Source organism: Sciurus vulgaris (genome assembly GCF_902686455.1).
Source record: "Sciurus vulgaris genome assembly, chromosome: 4".
Classification (NCBI taxonomy): Eukaryota; Metazoa; Chordata; class Mammalia; order Rodentia; family Sciuridae; genus Sciurus; species Sciurus vulgaris.
In genome coordinates, this window is record NC_136464.1 from 184,028,414 (window position 1) to 184,047,054 (window position 18,641).

Consider the following 18,641-nt stretch of genomic DNA (forward strand, 5'->3'; position numbering starts at 1 on the left):
GCACCTTCTTATCCTGTTTCCTAACTGCTATGCGGGACTTTCTTGATGATTTTAGGGATTCTTTAGTATTCTGGATAACATCCCTTTCTAGCTTCCTGCTTGGCAAAGACTTTGCTTATTTTGTTTTTCTGATCAGTTTATCACCTTTATTGATCTTTTAAAAAACTCACTTTTGATTTTATTGATTTTCTATGTTGCTTTGCTGTTTCACTGATTTCTGTTTTCTTGTTTACAATTTCTTCTCTTTTTCTGGTTTCTTAAATGGGTAGCAGAGATCATTTGAGGTGTTCTGTTTTTTCCAATGAAAGTAAAAAGTTACAGATTTACATCTGAACACTGTATTAGCTACATTCTACCATTTTTGACATGTCTTGTTTTCATTTTCATTCAGTTGAAAATACTTTCAAACTTCTCTTGGGACTTTCTCTTGGACCTATGTAACTTATTTTCCAGATACTTGGAAATTTTCCAGATCACCTTCTGATACTGATTTCTGGTTTGATTTTGATATGATCTGAGAAAATGCCTGGTGAGATTTCAGTGTTCTTAAATTTAGGGACTTGTTTTATGTCCCAAGGAAATCTTTCCTGGTGACACTTCCAGGTACTCTTGAAGAGAGTGTGCATTCTGCGATCACTGGGCAGAGTGTTCTAGAAACATCCATCAGGCCATGCTGGTTGATAGCGTTCAGGTCTGTGTCCCTGCTGATTTCCTCTCTCCTTTTCCTGTCCATTACTGACAGTAGAGCCCAGAGGTCTAACTTTGCCTTCAATTTTGCCAGTGTCTCCCCAGGGATCAGGGGTGGGGGGAGCGGGGCAGAAGTACTGTTGGGATGTCACACGCGTGAGGATTATGGTGACTCCTGGTGAAGCAGTTTCCTCTTCATACACGACACTCCTCTGTCTGAATTCTCTAGTCTTGATGAAGACAACCACTTGGTCATTCTGTTGACCACGGTCTGCACAGTGTCTTTGTCCCGGTGAGCTCCAGAGTCACAGCCATCATCACCATGGAACCTGAGAATCTTCCATCCCCTCCCTCAAAACCCACCTTCGACTTTGAAAGTCTTTGTTTCTATATTTGACAGTTTTTTGGAGGCAGCATACAGCCGGATCTTGTTTATTTTTGTTCAGCCTGAAAAGCTTTGGATGGGCCACTGACCTTTGGCGTGTTCTGGGTCAGGTTGGATTCAGGCGTCCTCTGTGGCACTGTATTCTCCCTGTTCATCCCTACTGCTTGTTTTCGTCATCGTTGTCTCCCTCTGATGGCTTCTTTTGGAGTATTCCAGTGCTCTTTGATGTTCCTCTCTAGTCTACCACTGCCTCTTGGCTACGTGTCTGTGTGTGGTTGCTTTGGTGATGGCAATAGATGTGTGTCTGATTTCCACCTGTTTACAGTCGGCCACACAGTCCCACCAACCTCCACACAAGAAGAGAAGTGTTGGCCTGCAGCCCTCACATCCCTGGGACCCACGCTCCCGCACTCTGCCCTCCCAGCTGGCCCCAGTTTCCCTCTGGCAGGGTTCAGTGTCACCAAGGTCTTCCTCCAGGACCTGCCTGAGGCGGCTCGGGATTCTCTTAGTTTCAAAAACCTGGGCCAGCCTTGTTCTCCCACGCTTCTGTTGCCCCCCGCGATCTGACTGTGTTGGCTTGCTTTTCTGATTCCTCAGATAGAAGGGTGTGTGTGTCTGCAGGTTGTGGTTGTCACCTGCAGACACTTAGCTCACACGTCTTCATCTGGTCTCCATACTCTCCCACATGCATGCATATGTCCGCACCGTCACACTGACTGCCTCTCAGTCAGGGCTTGTCTTCATTCTGTTCAAGAAAACCTTCTGTGTACATACTTAAGAGGAAATGAAAGCCTTCCTTATCTGTGCCTGCCACAGAGTTATGTCCCTATATATTTTTTAATATAATTTTGTTTCATTTTTAGCATGAAGGAATTTAAGCTGCCTGCACTTTATTTATGAGACAGAAGTGAGATTTTACTTTTTTCTGCATAGGTATCAATCACTGCACACATTTTCAGCATAAGGCCTTGGCTATGACTTGCTCTCTTGTGAGGCGCAACTTAAAAACAGAGGGGTCACGACTGAGAAGTCCCAATCTGAGAGTCTGACTCACGCAACACCCGAAGTGACTATTGGGAGAATAGCCCCGAGTGTAGGGTTGCGGGAGGTTTTTGTACCATCAGTAAAGCAAGCTTTACTGTACATAGATCACAAGTGACTGTTATGATTCAAAACTGCAAACTAACAACATGAGATCTAAAATCATAAGCAGAAGGGAAAGTGGGTCAAAACAACCTTAGTGGGGTACAAATTAACAAATGGTTACTAACATCTAGACAGCCATTCTCTATGACAGGTACATTGTCCAAGAAAACTAGGAACCAAAAAGAGAACAATTTTACATTATATAACAATTGTCTTTTTGTGTCCCCAACATGCTATGCTAAGCACCTGTTGACGGTTACAGAGGCAGCTGTTCACACGGGAGACAAATTTCCTACATGACGTGGAGTCTCAGGGTAAACTGGAGACTGTTTGGTCATTGCCCATGTAGCCTGGCCCATAATAGCTCCTGCGGCAGGACAGACCACACTGCCAGCAAGACTGTCTTCATGCTTACCCATGACCCCCCCAACAGGCTCACCCTCTCTCCAGGACTCCTGGAGCCCCTCCAAATGAATGCATCCCCTCCATAATGTTGCCCCCATAACTCCGTCTCTATCGTGTGACTCATTGTGAGGTATGTGGTGTGTGCCTGTGTGTGCATGTGCGTGAGGAGAGCTGGTGGACTCTGGATCTTGTAGTGAATGCACCCAATGCTGCTTGGTCACTTCAGTACTACCAATGTATCACACTTGACAAATTCCCAGCTCAACCGAAATTTCACCCAGGAACAACTCCAGAAGAGCAAAGAGAAGCAGACAGGCACAACATGTCCTCACTCTGCCAAATGCCTCTTGCCCGGTCCTAAGCTAAGACACACCAATGAACTTGGCAAGTGGGACTGCAGGCAGCTGCCTCTCTGGGGGAGCGTTCAAGAAGAGTCACATTTTATGTGCTGATTGACTTCCAAAGTCACGGAACGTGGAAGTCACGTGACTCAGGAAGACTCTCTACATTGCCCAAAAAGAACAACATGCCTGGCTTTCCTGCACGTACCTGCCGAGTTACTTGCATGCAGTAGGCCTGACGTGTGAGACGGCACACTGTACAGATGAGCCCGGCATCTAAATTCCAAGAGAAGGGGCTGCATGGAAGTGGATTTTCAGAGATCCATTCACTCACTGGTTCCTCTCCAGATATCTGTGGAGAGCCCTCAGATGCCAGGCACAGGTGTGGGCACTCACAATACCTTGGTTGGAAAAACAAACATCTTTGCCCTTGTGAAAGGTAAATTCTAGCATGAGAAAGCAAATAAGCCATATTTAGGTAAAACATAGGATACACTGAAAGGCCATAGGGCAGGGAAAAGGAAATGCCAATGGGGTCTGGTGCAGAGCAGACAGGCGGAGGAGGGTTGGGCGCAGTCGCAGCTGCAGATCGGGACCACAGCTGCGTGGAGCAGAGGTGCAGGGCAGAGGCCAGGGTCACCCCTGCTGGTGTCCAGTCACGCATTCCAGGTGGAGGGGCTGCCTAAACTGCAGGACGCCAGGGGGCTGGGTGAACCCTCTTTGCCAATACCCATATTTAAGTGGAGTTGAAATTACCATTAGTTGTGTTAAAAGTCTAGAAAAGTTGACGTTTTGACTTCTTAGCTGAAGCGAGAGGCTTCGTGTAGAACGCCAGTTATGAGCGTGACCGTGTGGCTTTCCTCAACACTGATCTGCTCAGAGTGAAAGCCGAAGGGACCGCTTGCCTTTCCCGTACGTGGGAAATATCAGATACCCTCCTCTTCTCCTGCTTACGGTACCTAAGGATGAAGGACTCCCGACAGCCTGGTCCATATTTCCTGACAAATTCGAAAGCAAAATTGGGGCTTAAATAATAGAAAGGTCCTTCTTGTGGGGAAATGCAATCTGCTGACTCTGGTGGGGGTTTACTTGTGACCCTGGGGGACCTGGTGGGTCTGGCTCTCCTCTGATGTCTCTGATTGCATTGTGATTTGACACTGTCATTATGTATTTCTGACTCTGTCAGAATGGGTTCTAAACCAGACGAACTGTGATGTCGGAAAGTGTCATAAAGTCAATGATATAAAAAGCCCAGAGTTTGAAGCCCAAGTGGGTAGAATTAATTTTGTACACTCACAGGTGATTTTTATTATCTATTTTGGGGAAGAAGTCTTGATTTAAAGGCGCGTGCTCTTGTTCTGCCCACCTTGGCACATCTCGTCCCGTCCCTCTTTGTCCCTGCTGACACCCGCTTTCCCTTCCTTCAGCACGGTCACACACAGGATTTGCTCTGTGCCTTACAGGCGCTGTGATGGCCCTGAGGTCCCAGCAGCACGTGCTGCGCCTGCCGAATCTTTCCCTCCTCTCGGGCACCGAGTGAGAGCGTGTCTCTGAGGGTGGGAGGCTTCAGGGAAGGAGATGAGCCAATGCAGTGGGGGCCACAGGCAGGGACCCCGCCTCCCACGGTCATAGTACAGACCTCCCTTGCCCACCTGCGACCCCATCCTAGAGCTGAATACCGTGTCCCCCGAACCAGGAGGAAGCTGGCAAGCTCGGGGCACATGGAAGGCGTCTGCCCATCAGCTTCTGGCCTCATTATGAAAAAGCGACCGAGTTCCCTGGTGCCAAGCTGCCAGTAGAATAAACTGGGCAACCCACCTGGTATCTCTTCACCATTTCTTTGGGTAATTATTTTATTACTGCTGCTGAACATTATTAAATGTAGTAGTTTATTAGCTAAATTTTGTCTCCGTTATTTAGCAATCCTTACTCTTTTAAGTTAGTGAAAATCATGCTTATTCATATCTTCCAATGATACAATTATCAAAATACTGCTTATCAGAAACTTCAACAGAAAATGCTGATCGGTGGCACTCCCAGCTCACCTCTCTCTTTCTCTGTCTCGCACACACACACCACATGCACTCATGCATGCACAGACACAGTGTTCCACGTGTGTAAATAAAGTTTGTAACTTAAAAAATTTCCCCCAAAATCGATGAACTTGATTTCCTTCAGTAACACGGTCAATCCCCCATGGCAAAACGAGTACCCTGAGGAATGTCCAGAGACTTTCAGGACCTTGAGGGTTTTCAGCAACTCTAAAGAAGTACCTCGCTTGCCTTCAGTTCTCAAGTTGGTGACCCGAGGGAAACAGGGACTCACACCCAAAGAGAAAAGACGCTTTGCTCCAGCAGAGAGTCCACGGCCTGGGACTGCTCTTCTGTGCCCCTTTGCTCTGTTGGCTGAATTTCAAAATCCTCTTGGACTGGGAAATACTAGCATCCAGTTTCATAAGAATGGTTTCCTTGTTTTTATTCAATCATACTTAATATCATAACACAGGAATTGTTGCTGTTTCTAGGGAAAAAAAGAGAACTTAATAAATTAATAGGTAAACTGCATCCTGCAAAGCAAAGCAAAGCAAATGAAGATGCTGGCCGACCTGGCAGTCCTCTGTCCCCGTCCCCCGAGGAGGGGCTGGCCCTTGGGGTTCGCCCCTCCTGCTTCCTCACCAGCCCTCTCCTCTCCTTATCCACCGTTCTGCTGCTGCCCCGAAGCCAGCTCTCCAGTCCTAGGCCACATCTCGCGCTTTCCTCTCTCTGTCCTGTGTAACCGGAAGGGTAGAGGTGAGCACAGTGTGGACCCTCTCCTCCTATCACACACCCCAGCCTTTCTTCTTCTTGAGCCCCCACCACACCACGGGTCCTGCTGTCTTTCAGCCCGCATCGCCTCCTCCACGTGCCGGCAGCAGTGATCACTGCCCAAGTCGCTCTGAATAACACGATGCTGGCCGCCCCACACAGCTCCGTGTTCCTGTCTTGTCCACGCCGTGCACTTGCCCCATGGCTGCCCGCTGCTGTCCTGACACTCAGGTTGCACGGAGCTCCTTGAGGGTGCATCTCGCTAAGTCCTACAGATCCATCCTGGTGACTTCCACTTTATCGCCAGTTAAGCACATGTGTTTGCCGGTTAGCAGGCAGGGGGCCTTCTTGGAACAGCGCCATCAATGCCTACAGAGCTGGCTGTACTCAGAGTACCTGAATTTGCCTTCTGACTATCACTTCCTAGCCAAGTGACTTTGGGATTGAAAGGCAAATTTCCACGTCTATGAAATGAGGCCACTGCTGTTTAACCTGATTATTTCACATGTCTGTATGCCCTAGAATGACACCATATCAAATTGTGTCATGGATGTAAAGCAGTACGAACATGGTATTGAATGGGACTGAGAAGCTTCGAAGGCCTGCCTTAGGCTGTGGGTTCTATACTCGGGCACACAAATGGGGACAAACAGAATTACAGATGTGCTCTGCACACATCTGCTGTGTTGAAAGAGAACCTCTGTGTGAGAATGGAAGAGATGAGGCTGGACAACCACGTGGCCAGAAGATGCAGGACTTGCTGCCACAGGCTGAATGCAGGGACGTGGAGAGGCAGAGTGTCCCTGGAGATTACTTTACAAGCGAATGATACAAACATGCATTCTTTGAAGGCAGAAGATCTAGCACATTAATTATCCCCAGCCAGACCTCCTTACTTTTGGAATAAGCCTCCCATATCACCCCAAGAAACATATTTTAAAGGGGATTTTAGTACTTTGCGTGCTTCCAGTATAAAAGATACTTGTTTCATCTATTCCCTATTTTCATTTGGACCCTATGACAATACAAAATCCACATCCTCAATGCCACACACATTATTTGACATTCTTTGCAATGGTTAAATTTCTATTTTGTAACTTTCAGTTAAGATAAAAAAAAAATGCATGCACTCTTCTGAGTTCCTTTTTATTCTTAACTATGACTTATGAAGTTAAAACTAACTGCAAAGTTCAAATAAATGTCTATTGAAATTATACCGTTTCCCAATGTAATGCTACTTCTTATAAAAGTAAAGAATAGTTCTTGATTTTTAGGAAGTCAAAGCATGCAGATAGAGTATGAAATTAAAATCCCCCTCCACCTGGTAAAGCCATTCTTGGGTGACCTTGACATGTGGCCTGCATTGAGGGTCTCCTGGGTTAGGAAGGACCCAAACTTGTCAGGTAACCACAAATGTCATCTCCAATTTCAGGTCATTTTCTTGATCTTTTGAAAAGAGTGACACCTGTCACCCCTTAGTCACACTTTGTCTTTATTTTTATTCTGTTCTGTGCAATAATTTCAGGATTTCTTTTGGTGGACCTTGGTTTTATGGAGTGTTTTTCAGATTTCGTTTTTAATGTTTTTTCCTCCAATACCTTGTTAGCACTGAGTAGAAATGGGATTTGCATTTGAAACACTGATATTCACTTTTCATCAGCCAAGACACTTCCCTCTTGTAATTTCCATAAATGTCAGTAAATGCCTCTTTTCACCTTTGGGTGAATAGTCAATAGAAAAATCAATTCTGTGACAAATGAACAGCAATACAATTTTACATCTCAATTATTTAACAAAGACTATTTTTATCCTTGAGGAGAAAGACTTAAGGTAAAAAGCTCAGCAGCAAATGATCAACTTAGCATTATAAATGCTGTCCTTAGAGGTGTACATTCGTGGAAGGTCATGGGAATTTTTCTCAAGTTCATTCATTCATCTCATAGAATATTCTTTAAATTGCATAATAGGAAATCATTGAAAACAGGTAAATAGAAATGGAAATGATGGACCTCATGTATTTTTTACCCCCCCCCCACACTAAGTGGAATGCGTCTCATTTTAAGGAGAGAACTTGCATGAACTCAAATCATTACATCATTTTATCAATCTCTATTCTCATTTCTAACTGATACTTTCTGGACGTTGGAAAACACAAGATACTTTACAATCTGAGCAAAGAAATGGAAACCAAATCCACATCTTGAATGCCTTGACTTGAAATCAGCAAGCTTTCCCAGTAACAGAATGGAACTATTCCTTTCACTGCATTTTGAGCTGTTGAGGTAGCAATCACCTGTGTCTGAGGTTGCACTACAATTTTTTAAGGACTACTGTTTCCATAAAGGAATCTTCTTGTTGAAAACCAATGAAAGTCGGGTTGTGGTGGCGCACACCTGTAATCCCAGCAACTCCGGAGGCTGAGGCAGGAGGATCTCAAGTTCAAAGCCAGGCTCAGCAAAAGCAAGGTGATAAGCATGTCAGTGAGACCCTCTCTCTAAATAAAATACAAAATTGGGCTGGGGATGTGGTTCAGTGACCAAATGCCCCTGAGTTCAATTCCCAGTACCCCCTCCCCAAAATAAAAGGAAATGAAAGGAAGGGGATGTTTTGGGGGTCAGCATTCCAGTCCCATGGGAAATGGGTTTGGACCATGATAGTCCAGCATCTGCTCTCACGTGCTGGGGGTGACTGTGAGTTCTGGTGCTCAGAGGCATGCACAGGCAGTGGGTGCTTTCCCATTATGCCATCCATCCTTAGGATCAGAAGGGAGACAATGATAGAGGGCCCTGTTTTTGTGATGCCAACCAACAGGCGGCTGTACATGAAAACGTTGCCCCTTGCCTGACGGTAGCCCACGTTCAGGTGGGTCTAGGAATATTGCCCTGGACCCCAGGATTATGAAGTGAACCCATTTGTCACTTGTCTCGAGGGATGGTTTTGTCCAGCTCTCTGTAAACTGTGACTTCCTCACTCTGAGTGGCAAGAGCTCCCAAGGTTTTCAGAACTCTTTGAATGTCAAGTTTAAAAATCACAGAATGCTTTCCGACTATCTTATTAGCACCTCCACTAAACAATTTGGTTTGTAAGACATTCAAACTGAAAGAGACCCTGTGCACATTTCCAAAAGCCTGTGCTTTTTGCCTGTTGTAGAATAATACCATCCCCCATCATGCCATCCAAAAATAATAATTCCGGACATATTATAAGCTCATATGATCCCTTAAGCTCACAGGATTGTCTTCTTAGGCCACCAGGAAGTCTATAATGCCTGCCCTGCTCTCTCCATGACCCCACTCACTGACCATCCAAACTCACCCAGGTCTGTTTCAAACCACGGCAAACAAGGGCAGGATTTCCAAGCAGCAGAGCATTGTTAGTAAGTTCCTGGGGACTTATTTAACAGGTTCTTGTGTGTTGAAGGGACTTCTGTGAGACCGTGAAGTATGAAGGGCATCTCAGGTAAGAGAGCTCCTGAGGGCTAGACTGGTGCTGCTGGGGGCACCCTGCCCCTTCACCCCACCCCACAGAGGTGAGGTGCCACCTGCCACATGTAGGAAAAGTGAACCCACAAGTGAAGTATATGGTGATAATGTGCCTCCTTCCTTGTAAACATGGTCCAAGCATTCACACACTCACCAAAATCAGTCTGCACTTTCAAAAAATCTTACCTCTAACTTTTAAAATCTTACTTTTATTTTTAAAAATAAAAAAGCTCTAAACTTTTCATTTTCTTTCAGTATAACTTCCTTTAGTTTAAAATCATATTTAAATCATAGCTATGATTCTAATGTTTTGCTAAGAGTTTAGAGATCTTCTCTTTAATTACAAAGGAAAAACTGGGTTACATTTGTACAGGGTCATAAACTGTGAGAAGTGCTTTCATGTAGCATTATCTGATTTGGGCATCAGGATTATCCCCATTCAGCAATGCTTAGGGACTTCTCAAGTCAAGAGCCAACAGTGACAAAATCACAACACCCATATCTGTATAGCACATGTAGTGGTTTTTGTTTTGATTTGTTTGTTTCTCTTTTGTTTTGTTTTTTGTGGTACTGGGGATTGAACTCAGGGATGCTTTACCACTGAGCTATTCCCCAAACCTTTTTATTTTTTATTTTGATATAGATTCTTATTAAGTTGTCAGGGTTCGAACTTGTGATCCTCCTGCCTCGGTCTCCCTAGTTTCTGGGACTGAAGTCGTGTACATAGGCACATTTTTAAGGCAGTCATGTAAGTCACCTCTACATGTCACTTACAAGACCCTCAGCCAGTCCTTTGGAGGTGGGTGCTGGCAGCTCCCACTCTGCGGCCAGCCAAGCCAGCCAGTATGCACTTGCTCACAATTGGGGCCATCTCAGGATCAGCCCAGGCAGTGGCTTCAGAGTCCAGGTCTTCCAGAAATACCTTCAGGTGACCAGCCCCAGCTTCAGACTCAGTGTGGATCTGTTAGTCCTGTTAAAGAAGGAAGTGCCCTGTCTTGGCTGGCACTTGGATACATCAAGTCTGTGGAAGTCTCTTCTGAATCAGTTCCCTTTTCTAACTGGTTAGGTGGTCATGTCACGTTCTCAGTTCAGATCCGAGGCTGCTTCCTCTGGAAACCTCCCCAACAGAGCCCCTCCCAGGTAGAGGGCTAAGGAGCAGTTAGTGAGCACACACCCCTTCCACCTGCCCGCTCTGCCTCTGCCTGGGGGACACAGTGGGACACGCAGGGGTGTGCCTGTCTCAAAGCTCCTTTCTGGAGGGACTACTCTGTGCTCCCTGGGCCCAGAGCTCCCTGCAGCGGGCCCAGAGGGTGGCAGTCACGCCCAGCTTCCTGTTTCCCAGGTCAACACTCATCTCTGACTTCTGAAAGATAATGATCATACACAAAGACTATTGCATGACATCGACCAGAAAAAAAAAAGAACGAGGTGGAAACTGGTTACCTGCAGTGGCGAGGATAAGATAGATCTTTGAAAGCAGTGGGAGCAGGTCCAAGTCCGCCATGTTAACATGGAGTCTTTACGTACCAGCAGGTCGGGATGAATCACGTTCCGTGCGGAGTCACTGACTCCACACTCCCTAGCGGCGGCATCCCTAATCTCCAAGGCTCTTCTCTCTTAAACAAAATGGTTCCACTTCAATAGCAGAATGAACACCTTTGTTACAAAGTCATTATTGCCTTTTTTGCTTTTCCAGTTTTACGGGGCTGGGGATGAGAACCAGGATCTCGCACTTGCTGGGCAAGTGCTCCACCACTGAACTACACCCCAGACCTTTTTATTTTTAATTTCAAGACAGGTTCTTGCTAAGTTGCTGAGTCTGGCCTTGAACTTGTCATCCTCCTACTTCAGCCTCCCCAGTAGCTGAGATTACAAGTGTGCACCACCATCCCTGGCTCATTATTGCTTTTAAAAATGATGTTGTTTACTTGATAGTGAAATATCAAATAAGGGTAAAGGAAGTGATGCATGATTTTGGTTACCACTAGGACATAAGAGTTAAAAGAATTCAGATAAACACTGATTTAGATGTTTTTACCATGTCTAATAATGTGTTAGATGCTTTTCATGACTTCTAGATTACTGACCACCATGTAAATAACACTTGTAGTTGCTGCATTGGTTCTAAAATATTAAAGCTCTTCCACCATCACAAATAGGCTTCCTCTTGCTTCACAGTCTAGTAGATTTGATAAATCTAAATAAAGCAGATTAAATACGATCCGTTGGGGAATACTGTCTTCCTGTTTGGAGCCTCTTCAGATCATGGTTTTAAAATGCCCTCTGAATGCTGCCATTTTGACGGCAGTGGCCTATCACATATCCTTACACAGAATTTTAACCTTCATTTAAGACTTAACCTGTGAACATTCTTTTTTTTAAATGAAGATCAATAATGTTAATATTTTAGCATCTCATTTGTGCCATTCTGGCAACTGTGCTTACATGCCTAGTAGATTTTACTCAATAACTATTCATCTCTACATTAGAGAGTAGGACTAGCTCTATGGGATCCCTCAGTTAAAGAGTTCATTGCCTGCCCAGGTTGATTTTTGCAAGCATCAGATTTTTGCAGACCAAGGAACTAGGAGAAACCCTTGCTGACTGATTCAACGGTGGTGTTCTCTGCAACTTCACTCCATGCATTATTTGAAACATCTACATTCTGGTTGGGAAAGGGTTCTCCAGTGGTCTGCATGCAGAAGTCTCACCTCTTTTAATGCCCTTGGAATCAGATATTCCTAGGAAACAATGAGAAGTGTTCAAAGGGTACAGAGCATTTCTCTTTTCCACAAAGGAAACGGTCCCTCCAGGATCTGGGGCCTTTTCTCTCAGGACCCCTCCCGAGCACTGGGCTAGGATAAGCCTCAGCCTGTGGCTGCTTCAGTTCTTCCTGGACCAACCCAGGCTGCAGGGCTGCTCGGTGGGAAGTGTGAGTCTGGTCACCATGAAAAACTTAGCCTTCAGGAGAAACCGAGTGGACGTGTTCCGTTCCCACTGGATGACCGAGCTGCACGCTCAGCTGCCATCCAGCAAATCCGCCCCACCACCAGGTGGAGAGGAATGGCTGTCTGGACTCAGTCTGTCTGGTTTTCCGCTGGCTCTTTTAGAAACTGGTCTCTATTTTTAATGTTTCCCTACCTCTCCTGCTTCCTTTGAGACTAGCTGAACATTTGTTGTCTTCCTTTTCTTTGTGGTTTTTACTTTGTGGTTCACGTGACCTCTCGCTCGTGCCTCCGGGGTTCTTCCTGGGGGATTCACAGGTGATAGAGCTGCCTTCTCCTCCTTCTAACCGATTATTCCTTTCACCTTTTTTCCACTTCTGCTACAATGTTAAGACGGCTCAACTCTATTTAATCCCTTCTGGCTCTTGCAGTTTTTGTGAGCATAAGTCCGTGTTTTCTCTATGATTTAATGTCCATCAGACATTTCAAGCATATGATTTATATTTGCCCATGGGTTTACCAATTATCTCCTAAATTTCCATTTTTCCATCTGGGATCATTTTCCTTCACCCTAAAAAAACTTCATTTTGTCTTTCTATTAATGAAGACTTCTGATGACACATCTCTTCATTTTTTTTGTCCAAATTCCTTTGAAACTCAATAAAAATTTGTAATTAAAATTGTAAGTTGTCCACATATGATCAGCTCATTGTTTTCAGGCTTTCCGTCTTTCTGTTAATGAGACAGTCTTCACTTTCAGTATGGTTCTTTTGAATGTGGAGCATCTTTTCCTTCTGAGCTCTTAAAGCTTTGTTCTCTTTGTCCTACAGCACTTTTAGTGTGATACCCCGGGTTTGTTTTTGTTGCCTCTCTTGGCGGCGTGCGTGTTCATCTGTCATGTGGTCTGCTGAGGTTCTTAAATGTATGTACTGATGCCTCCCCCAGCTTTGGGGACTGTATTGGTTTGCCATGTTCTTTCTGTCTCTTCTGCTTCTTGTACTCTTTTCATGTTTATGACTATTTCTGGTACTTCTTCTACTGGTCCATATTTTCTCTGTTCTCTTAAGCATTTCAAAATCTTTATCTGCCAAACCAAATCTCTGCATCACCTGTGAACTTCCTTTACTTCTTATTGGTCATCTTGTCTCTTCACATGCGTAGTGATTTCTGGGTGCATACTGAGCATCGCGTGTAAGCTACAGGCACTGTGGGTGACGTTTCTTTTCACCCAAGAGGGTGCTGCTGTCCTTTCCTGGGAAGCTAAGATAAGGGCTGATCATCTGAATCAGGTCAGAAATCAAGTCAGAAGTGACTTGGAAGCTTGCTCGCCTCTAGTTCCGTCCAGTCCTTGCTGACCCTCCTGTGCTTTTGACAGTGCTATCAGGCCTTTGCTCCTTAACAACAGACTTCAGAGACCCAGCTCTGCATTTCAGACTTCCCGCTTCATCTCCAGCTTCCTGCCCCACCCAGAGTCACCCTCTGGCAAAGGTCTTAAGGATGAGACCGTCTGGTACCTGAGGCTGCCACCACCCTGTCAGCCTCTTGCTCTTGAAGCACCTCCATCATTAGAGAGGGTTTCCTTCTGCTCTTGGTAAGCTTTGGCCTAAGGCTCCGGTGGCCCAGTCATTGAAGAGCCCAACCAGTGAGATGTTGGAAGTGGCCATTCCCCGGAGTCTCCCCAGGTTTCCAACTTGTTTCTCTAGTCCTGGCCCATGTCAAAATGTCGTATTGCTGCTCCTCCTGTCAAAAAAGACTCTCTGGACCTGTGGAAGAAAAAGAAAAGCAACTGGTCCTTACCAATTCACCTCAGAAAGCTTCTGCCCATCTGGACTTTAGTCACTTGGGCAGAACTTTCAGATGCTTAAAAAGTATGACTTTTGTAATTAACGCCTTTTTTACTGGGTACAGTAACCCTCCGTAACCTGTTTGATGTACTCCGTGCTATCCAGAGGTGGGGGATCCTGACTTTGTTTCCTATATATGTGAACATGAAGTTATGTCACCTAAGAAGGATGTCTTGAAAAGTTTGGGGAAAATAATCAGCTGAACTGGTACACATATTCTTCCACCAATTAAATGCTCTTTCACAGGAATAAATCTGGTGATACTGCTTTTTCAGAAATCGCTGCTGTATGCTGCCTGTGAGCTGAGGAACGTGTAGGAACAGCCCATGGAATCGACAGAGCTTCCACGAGTGGAGGGTGATGGAGGAACAAGAACCCACTCATGGAGACTCATAGATATCACCAGATTCCATTAGAAGGAGGAGGAGAGAGGAGTGTAGTGTGGGAGGCTCTGATCCTGGCATGTGTTGGAGCCTGGACAGCAACTGTCGGGTGGTGGTCAGCAGTGTGCATGCAGAACCAAGGTCCTGAGCCAGACTGCCTGGCTTCACTGTTTCCACGCGACTTTCCTGCCTTCTCTGTGCCTCCGTTTTCCTTAGCCACAAAATAACAGGACCTGCTTTGCCAGTCCTGTAAGAGGCGTGATGAGTCAGCGTCGGGCAGGCACGTAGAGCCGCGCCTGCACATTCTAAGGTGCCGAAGTGTGCATTAACTGACTACATTTTATGCACACCCCCCACCCTGCTCGCTTTGCTCACTCCATTGACACTAGAGGCATTCTGGCTTCCACAGCATCTGCCCTGCAAAAACTCTCGTTTCTTCTTGATTCTGGCACAGTCCTGGAGACTGACAACAAGTGCCTTTTTAAAGACCATCTGGCCTTGACCCCACGTTCCACGGTGCCTAGTGATTGCCGTAGGGATCAAACCAGCAGCGTCCTGCCCGGGCTCAGGCTTCACTGCTGCTGTTACATGCAGTGTGGAGGACTTCTGCTGTCACCAGTTCCAGAGACCAGAGACTGAGTTATGAGCTCTGACTATGAGCTTGACCTCACGGCTCCTGTCTTGATGGACTCCTTGATTCCATCTTTTGCGATCCTCCACTGCAGGGGAGCCGCGGCTCGGCAGTGGGTTAGGGTTGGACCCAGCACACTGACAAGCCTGGCTGCTTTCAGGGGGTCTCTCTCACTCTGAGGGCCGCAGCCCCTTCACCCTGACATGATTTATTTGCTCTTGTTTTGCTGGGGAAGCTGCTGGGCAGAAGTGGGACTGGAACATGGTGCGTGGTGCTTGGGAGAGGGGATGAGACCTCTTGTTCTTTCTCATTTCTCCATGGTCCTTGCAGTCTGATCTCCAGAATCTCATTCTTTCTAACCAGTGCTATGGCTTGGTTCTAGAATGTTCCCCAAGCCCCATGTGCTCAAAGGTGGGGCTTTGGGGAAGGGATTGGCTCTCGAGGGCACTGGCCTCATGGGTGACCGAATGAACCCCTGAGGTGGGACCCAGTTAGATGAAGCAGGTCCCTGGGGCGTGCTCTGGAAGGGCTGGTCTCCCAAGCCCTTGCTCTCTCCTGTTGCCTGGTTTCCATGACAGAGCAGCTTGCCCTGCCACACCCTTCCACCATGATGCTTCTGTCTCACTTCAGGCCCAGGGTAGTGGGGTCAGCCAGCCTGACTGAATCCTCTAAAAGCATAAGCAAAAGTAAATATTATTCCTTTCATTTGTTCTTGTCAGGTATTTAGTCACTGCAAGGAAACGTTGACTAATATAACTGACATAATCACTGTAGAGAAGTCACAAAACTGGTGTCCACAATACCTAGCTTGTCATGGACTACTGGCTTCCAGCAGAAAAGTGGTCCCCACAGCAGCATAACCCACTCACCCTGTGCCCAGGACGAAGTCAGGGCACAGCCCCGTCTTCAGGCACCACGGTGAAGCAAGAGGAAATAGCCAGTCCAGTTGTACATCTGGTGCCTTCCTGCGAAGTTCTCCTCTTTGAGGGCTTACAGTCTGAGAGAATGTGGGGTTGTTACTTTGACAGACTGCTTTGGGCCACTACCACAACACGGAGTATGACTTGATACCCCAGCGAGGTTGCAGGTGTCCTCAGGCCTGACGTTTTAGTGGCTGTCTCTTGCCTGTGCTTGGAAACCGTTTCTGTGTGAGTGTGGAGAGTTCTCTGTTGCACTGTCAATGGACCTGCCACTACCCTCTCACCTCTCAGAGCACGGCCTTTAATTCAGGGAAAATACCAGGTGAGGGGCGATGGAGGATGAAGAAAAGACAAACAGATGCACATAGAGGAAAGCAGGGCCCAGGTGGGTAGCCAGCTTCTAATGGTGCCTGGCTGACCCAAAGCTAGCCCAGCACATTTATTATATAGGTTTCATCATCAGAAGGTTATTTGGGGGAAAGTTTTAGCATAGCAGGCAATGAGGATGCAGGAGTGGAAAGACATCAGGGTTATCTTGTTATGCTCAGAACTCTCTATTCCTGGGAGCTGGTGCCTGAGCTCCAGGTCCTGCCTGATATAACTCTGAGTCTTTGTGCGGTTTCCTCTGGCCCACGTCACCATAGCAACTGGGCCATCTTGACCTACAGCTTCGCACAGGAAGTTCCCAGCACAAACACAGATACAAGAGAGTCAGAATAACCATGATTCAAATCACTGCTCTTCCCACAGACCCCCTGGCCAGGTCCATGAAAGCATCGTGGTCGGAAGGGGTCTTTGTCACCCTGATAGTCATGTTCGGGTGTTAGTTCCGTGGGTGGACTGGGGGGAATTTTGAGGACGCTCTTTGTAGGAGAGTGTCTATTACAGACAAATGCAGATGGAATGTGAGCCATCATGAGGTCGTGAGGCCATGTAGTCATGGGGCAGAGGGCAGGGGACTGAGGCACCTTTCCTGTCTCACCCCGAGGTGCTTCTGCTGCCGACCAGTCCTCCTGCCTCCTCTCATTCCGTTGGGCAGCAACCGCCCTTGCCAGGTTGGGTGGGTCGTCCCCTCCGTGCGGGGCCTGACCGCCAGGCAGGTGCTGCGCTCTCACTCCGCACTCGCTGCCAGGTGCCACCGCCTGCTCCTCCTCTTCCTCCCACAGGTCATCCATCAGCTGAGGCTCTCAGAGAATGAGAGCGCGGCCCTGCGAGAGCTCCTGGAGTGGAGGCGGAAGCTGTGTGAGGAGAGGGGAGACTGGCAGCAGGCCCTGTGCCACAGCGAGCCCCGGGCGCCTCCGCCGCCTCCCTGCAAGAAGCCCACTCTCCTGAAGAAGCCTGAAGGGGCCTCCTGCAACAGGCTGCCTTCTGAGCTCTGGGACACCACCATCTGACGGCCTGGACTGCAGACCCCAAGCAAAACTGCCTAGCGGCTGCAGACGCCCCACAGGCAGCTGCCTTCCACACACGCTGGGCCTTCCCTCCACGCAGCCGCACAGAAGAGCACAGGACGCTGATGCTGGCTAGACGTGTGCGTGTGTGCGTGTGCGCGCGCGCATCTTTGTTCTTTCTTACCTATTTTGTGGTAAAACACTCAGATTTTCAGGATCCACGTCTATAGGGTCGCACTGCCCCTGGGAAAGGACAGAGGCTGAGGAGAGCGTGGGCGAGCCCAGGGGGCAGGGAGCAGTGTGGGAGGCAGCCGGTGCCGGTGCTGTCCCCACAGCCCCACGACAGCCTTGTCCTCGCGAGCATTTATTGTGGTCCATATCTTTCCTTTCTTTGTAGGTGTGTGTGTCTTATTGGAATCACAAACCTGGTAATTATTCACGTTTATTATTGTATTTTATAACTTTATGCAAATGGTGGTGCTCCCTCTTCAAAATACAGATTTTAAAAGGTCATTTCTAGTTTTCTTCCCTCTACAAACCTTTTCTTTACCAGAAAGCACCTGGAACTCTCGAGCTTGCTGCTGCTTTGGCTTTGGGGTGTCCACCCTGCTGAGGCCGGAGCGAGTCCACGTCTAGCTCCCTCTATTGGAGGCCGCTCTCCTGCACTGCGTTTCTGCCTAAGTGGCTTGTGTGCCCCGGTTGCACCCCCCCCCCCAGCTTTGCCATAGTGACAGGCAGGTCGCAGCACTCACACTCACGGCTTGGAGTTCAGAGATGGTGGTGCAGAAGGGCCACCTTCATTCCAAGGTCCGAATGTCAGAGGAGCAGGCGGAGCCTCCCCGCTCCTGCAGCCACGGAGCATCGCGAGACGTCCGCGAGCCACACTGCATGATTCACTTGCTGTGTCCCCTCACCTGCTGTAACGCAAGGCCTTGTCCCCCGTGCTTCCGCTGGCTGTCAAGAAGTTCCGGGCAGTGCCCGGGCCCCCTGTCTTGCTACACAGACCTTTTATCCGTTCCAGCCTTTGCAAAGTTACTGTGCCAATAAAAGGGTCAACTGTGTTCTGCCGCCTACTTATTTGGGGGCTGTGCTGACTCCTGCAGCACTTGCATTTTCTGATCAGCTGCAGGGGGCTGTGGAGGGATCTTTCCCACCTTCCTTAACGTGTCCATCTCCACGGCAACTTGCAAACTTCAGCCTCACGGGGGCTCGTCTTACAATATGAGCTTTCCAGCAGTTCAGGTATGGCCAGACCAACAGAGCGGTAGGCCACTGAC

At 47.5% G+C, this 18,641-nt stretch overlaps 1 protein-coding gene across 4 annotated transcripts in view; it reads left to right on the plus strand.

Annotated features, from left to right (window-relative positions):
* The window catches only part of MYO16 (myosin XVI), a 551,974-nt gene extending 533,566 nt beyond the window's left edge, over nucleotides 1-18,408 (plus strand). For all 4 annotated transcript variants that reach the window (XM_079137420.1, XM_079137419.1, XM_079137417.1 and 1 more), the window contains one exon: nucleotides 17,140-18,408. In XM_079137420.1, the coding sequence (XP_078993546.1) occupies nucleotides 17,140-17,367 (228 nt within the window). In that variant the 3' untranslated portion in view covers nucleotides 17,368-18,408. The remainder of the gene's footprint in view (nucleotides 1-17,139) is intronic.
* Nucleotides 18,409-18,641: the final 233 nt, after the last annotated feature.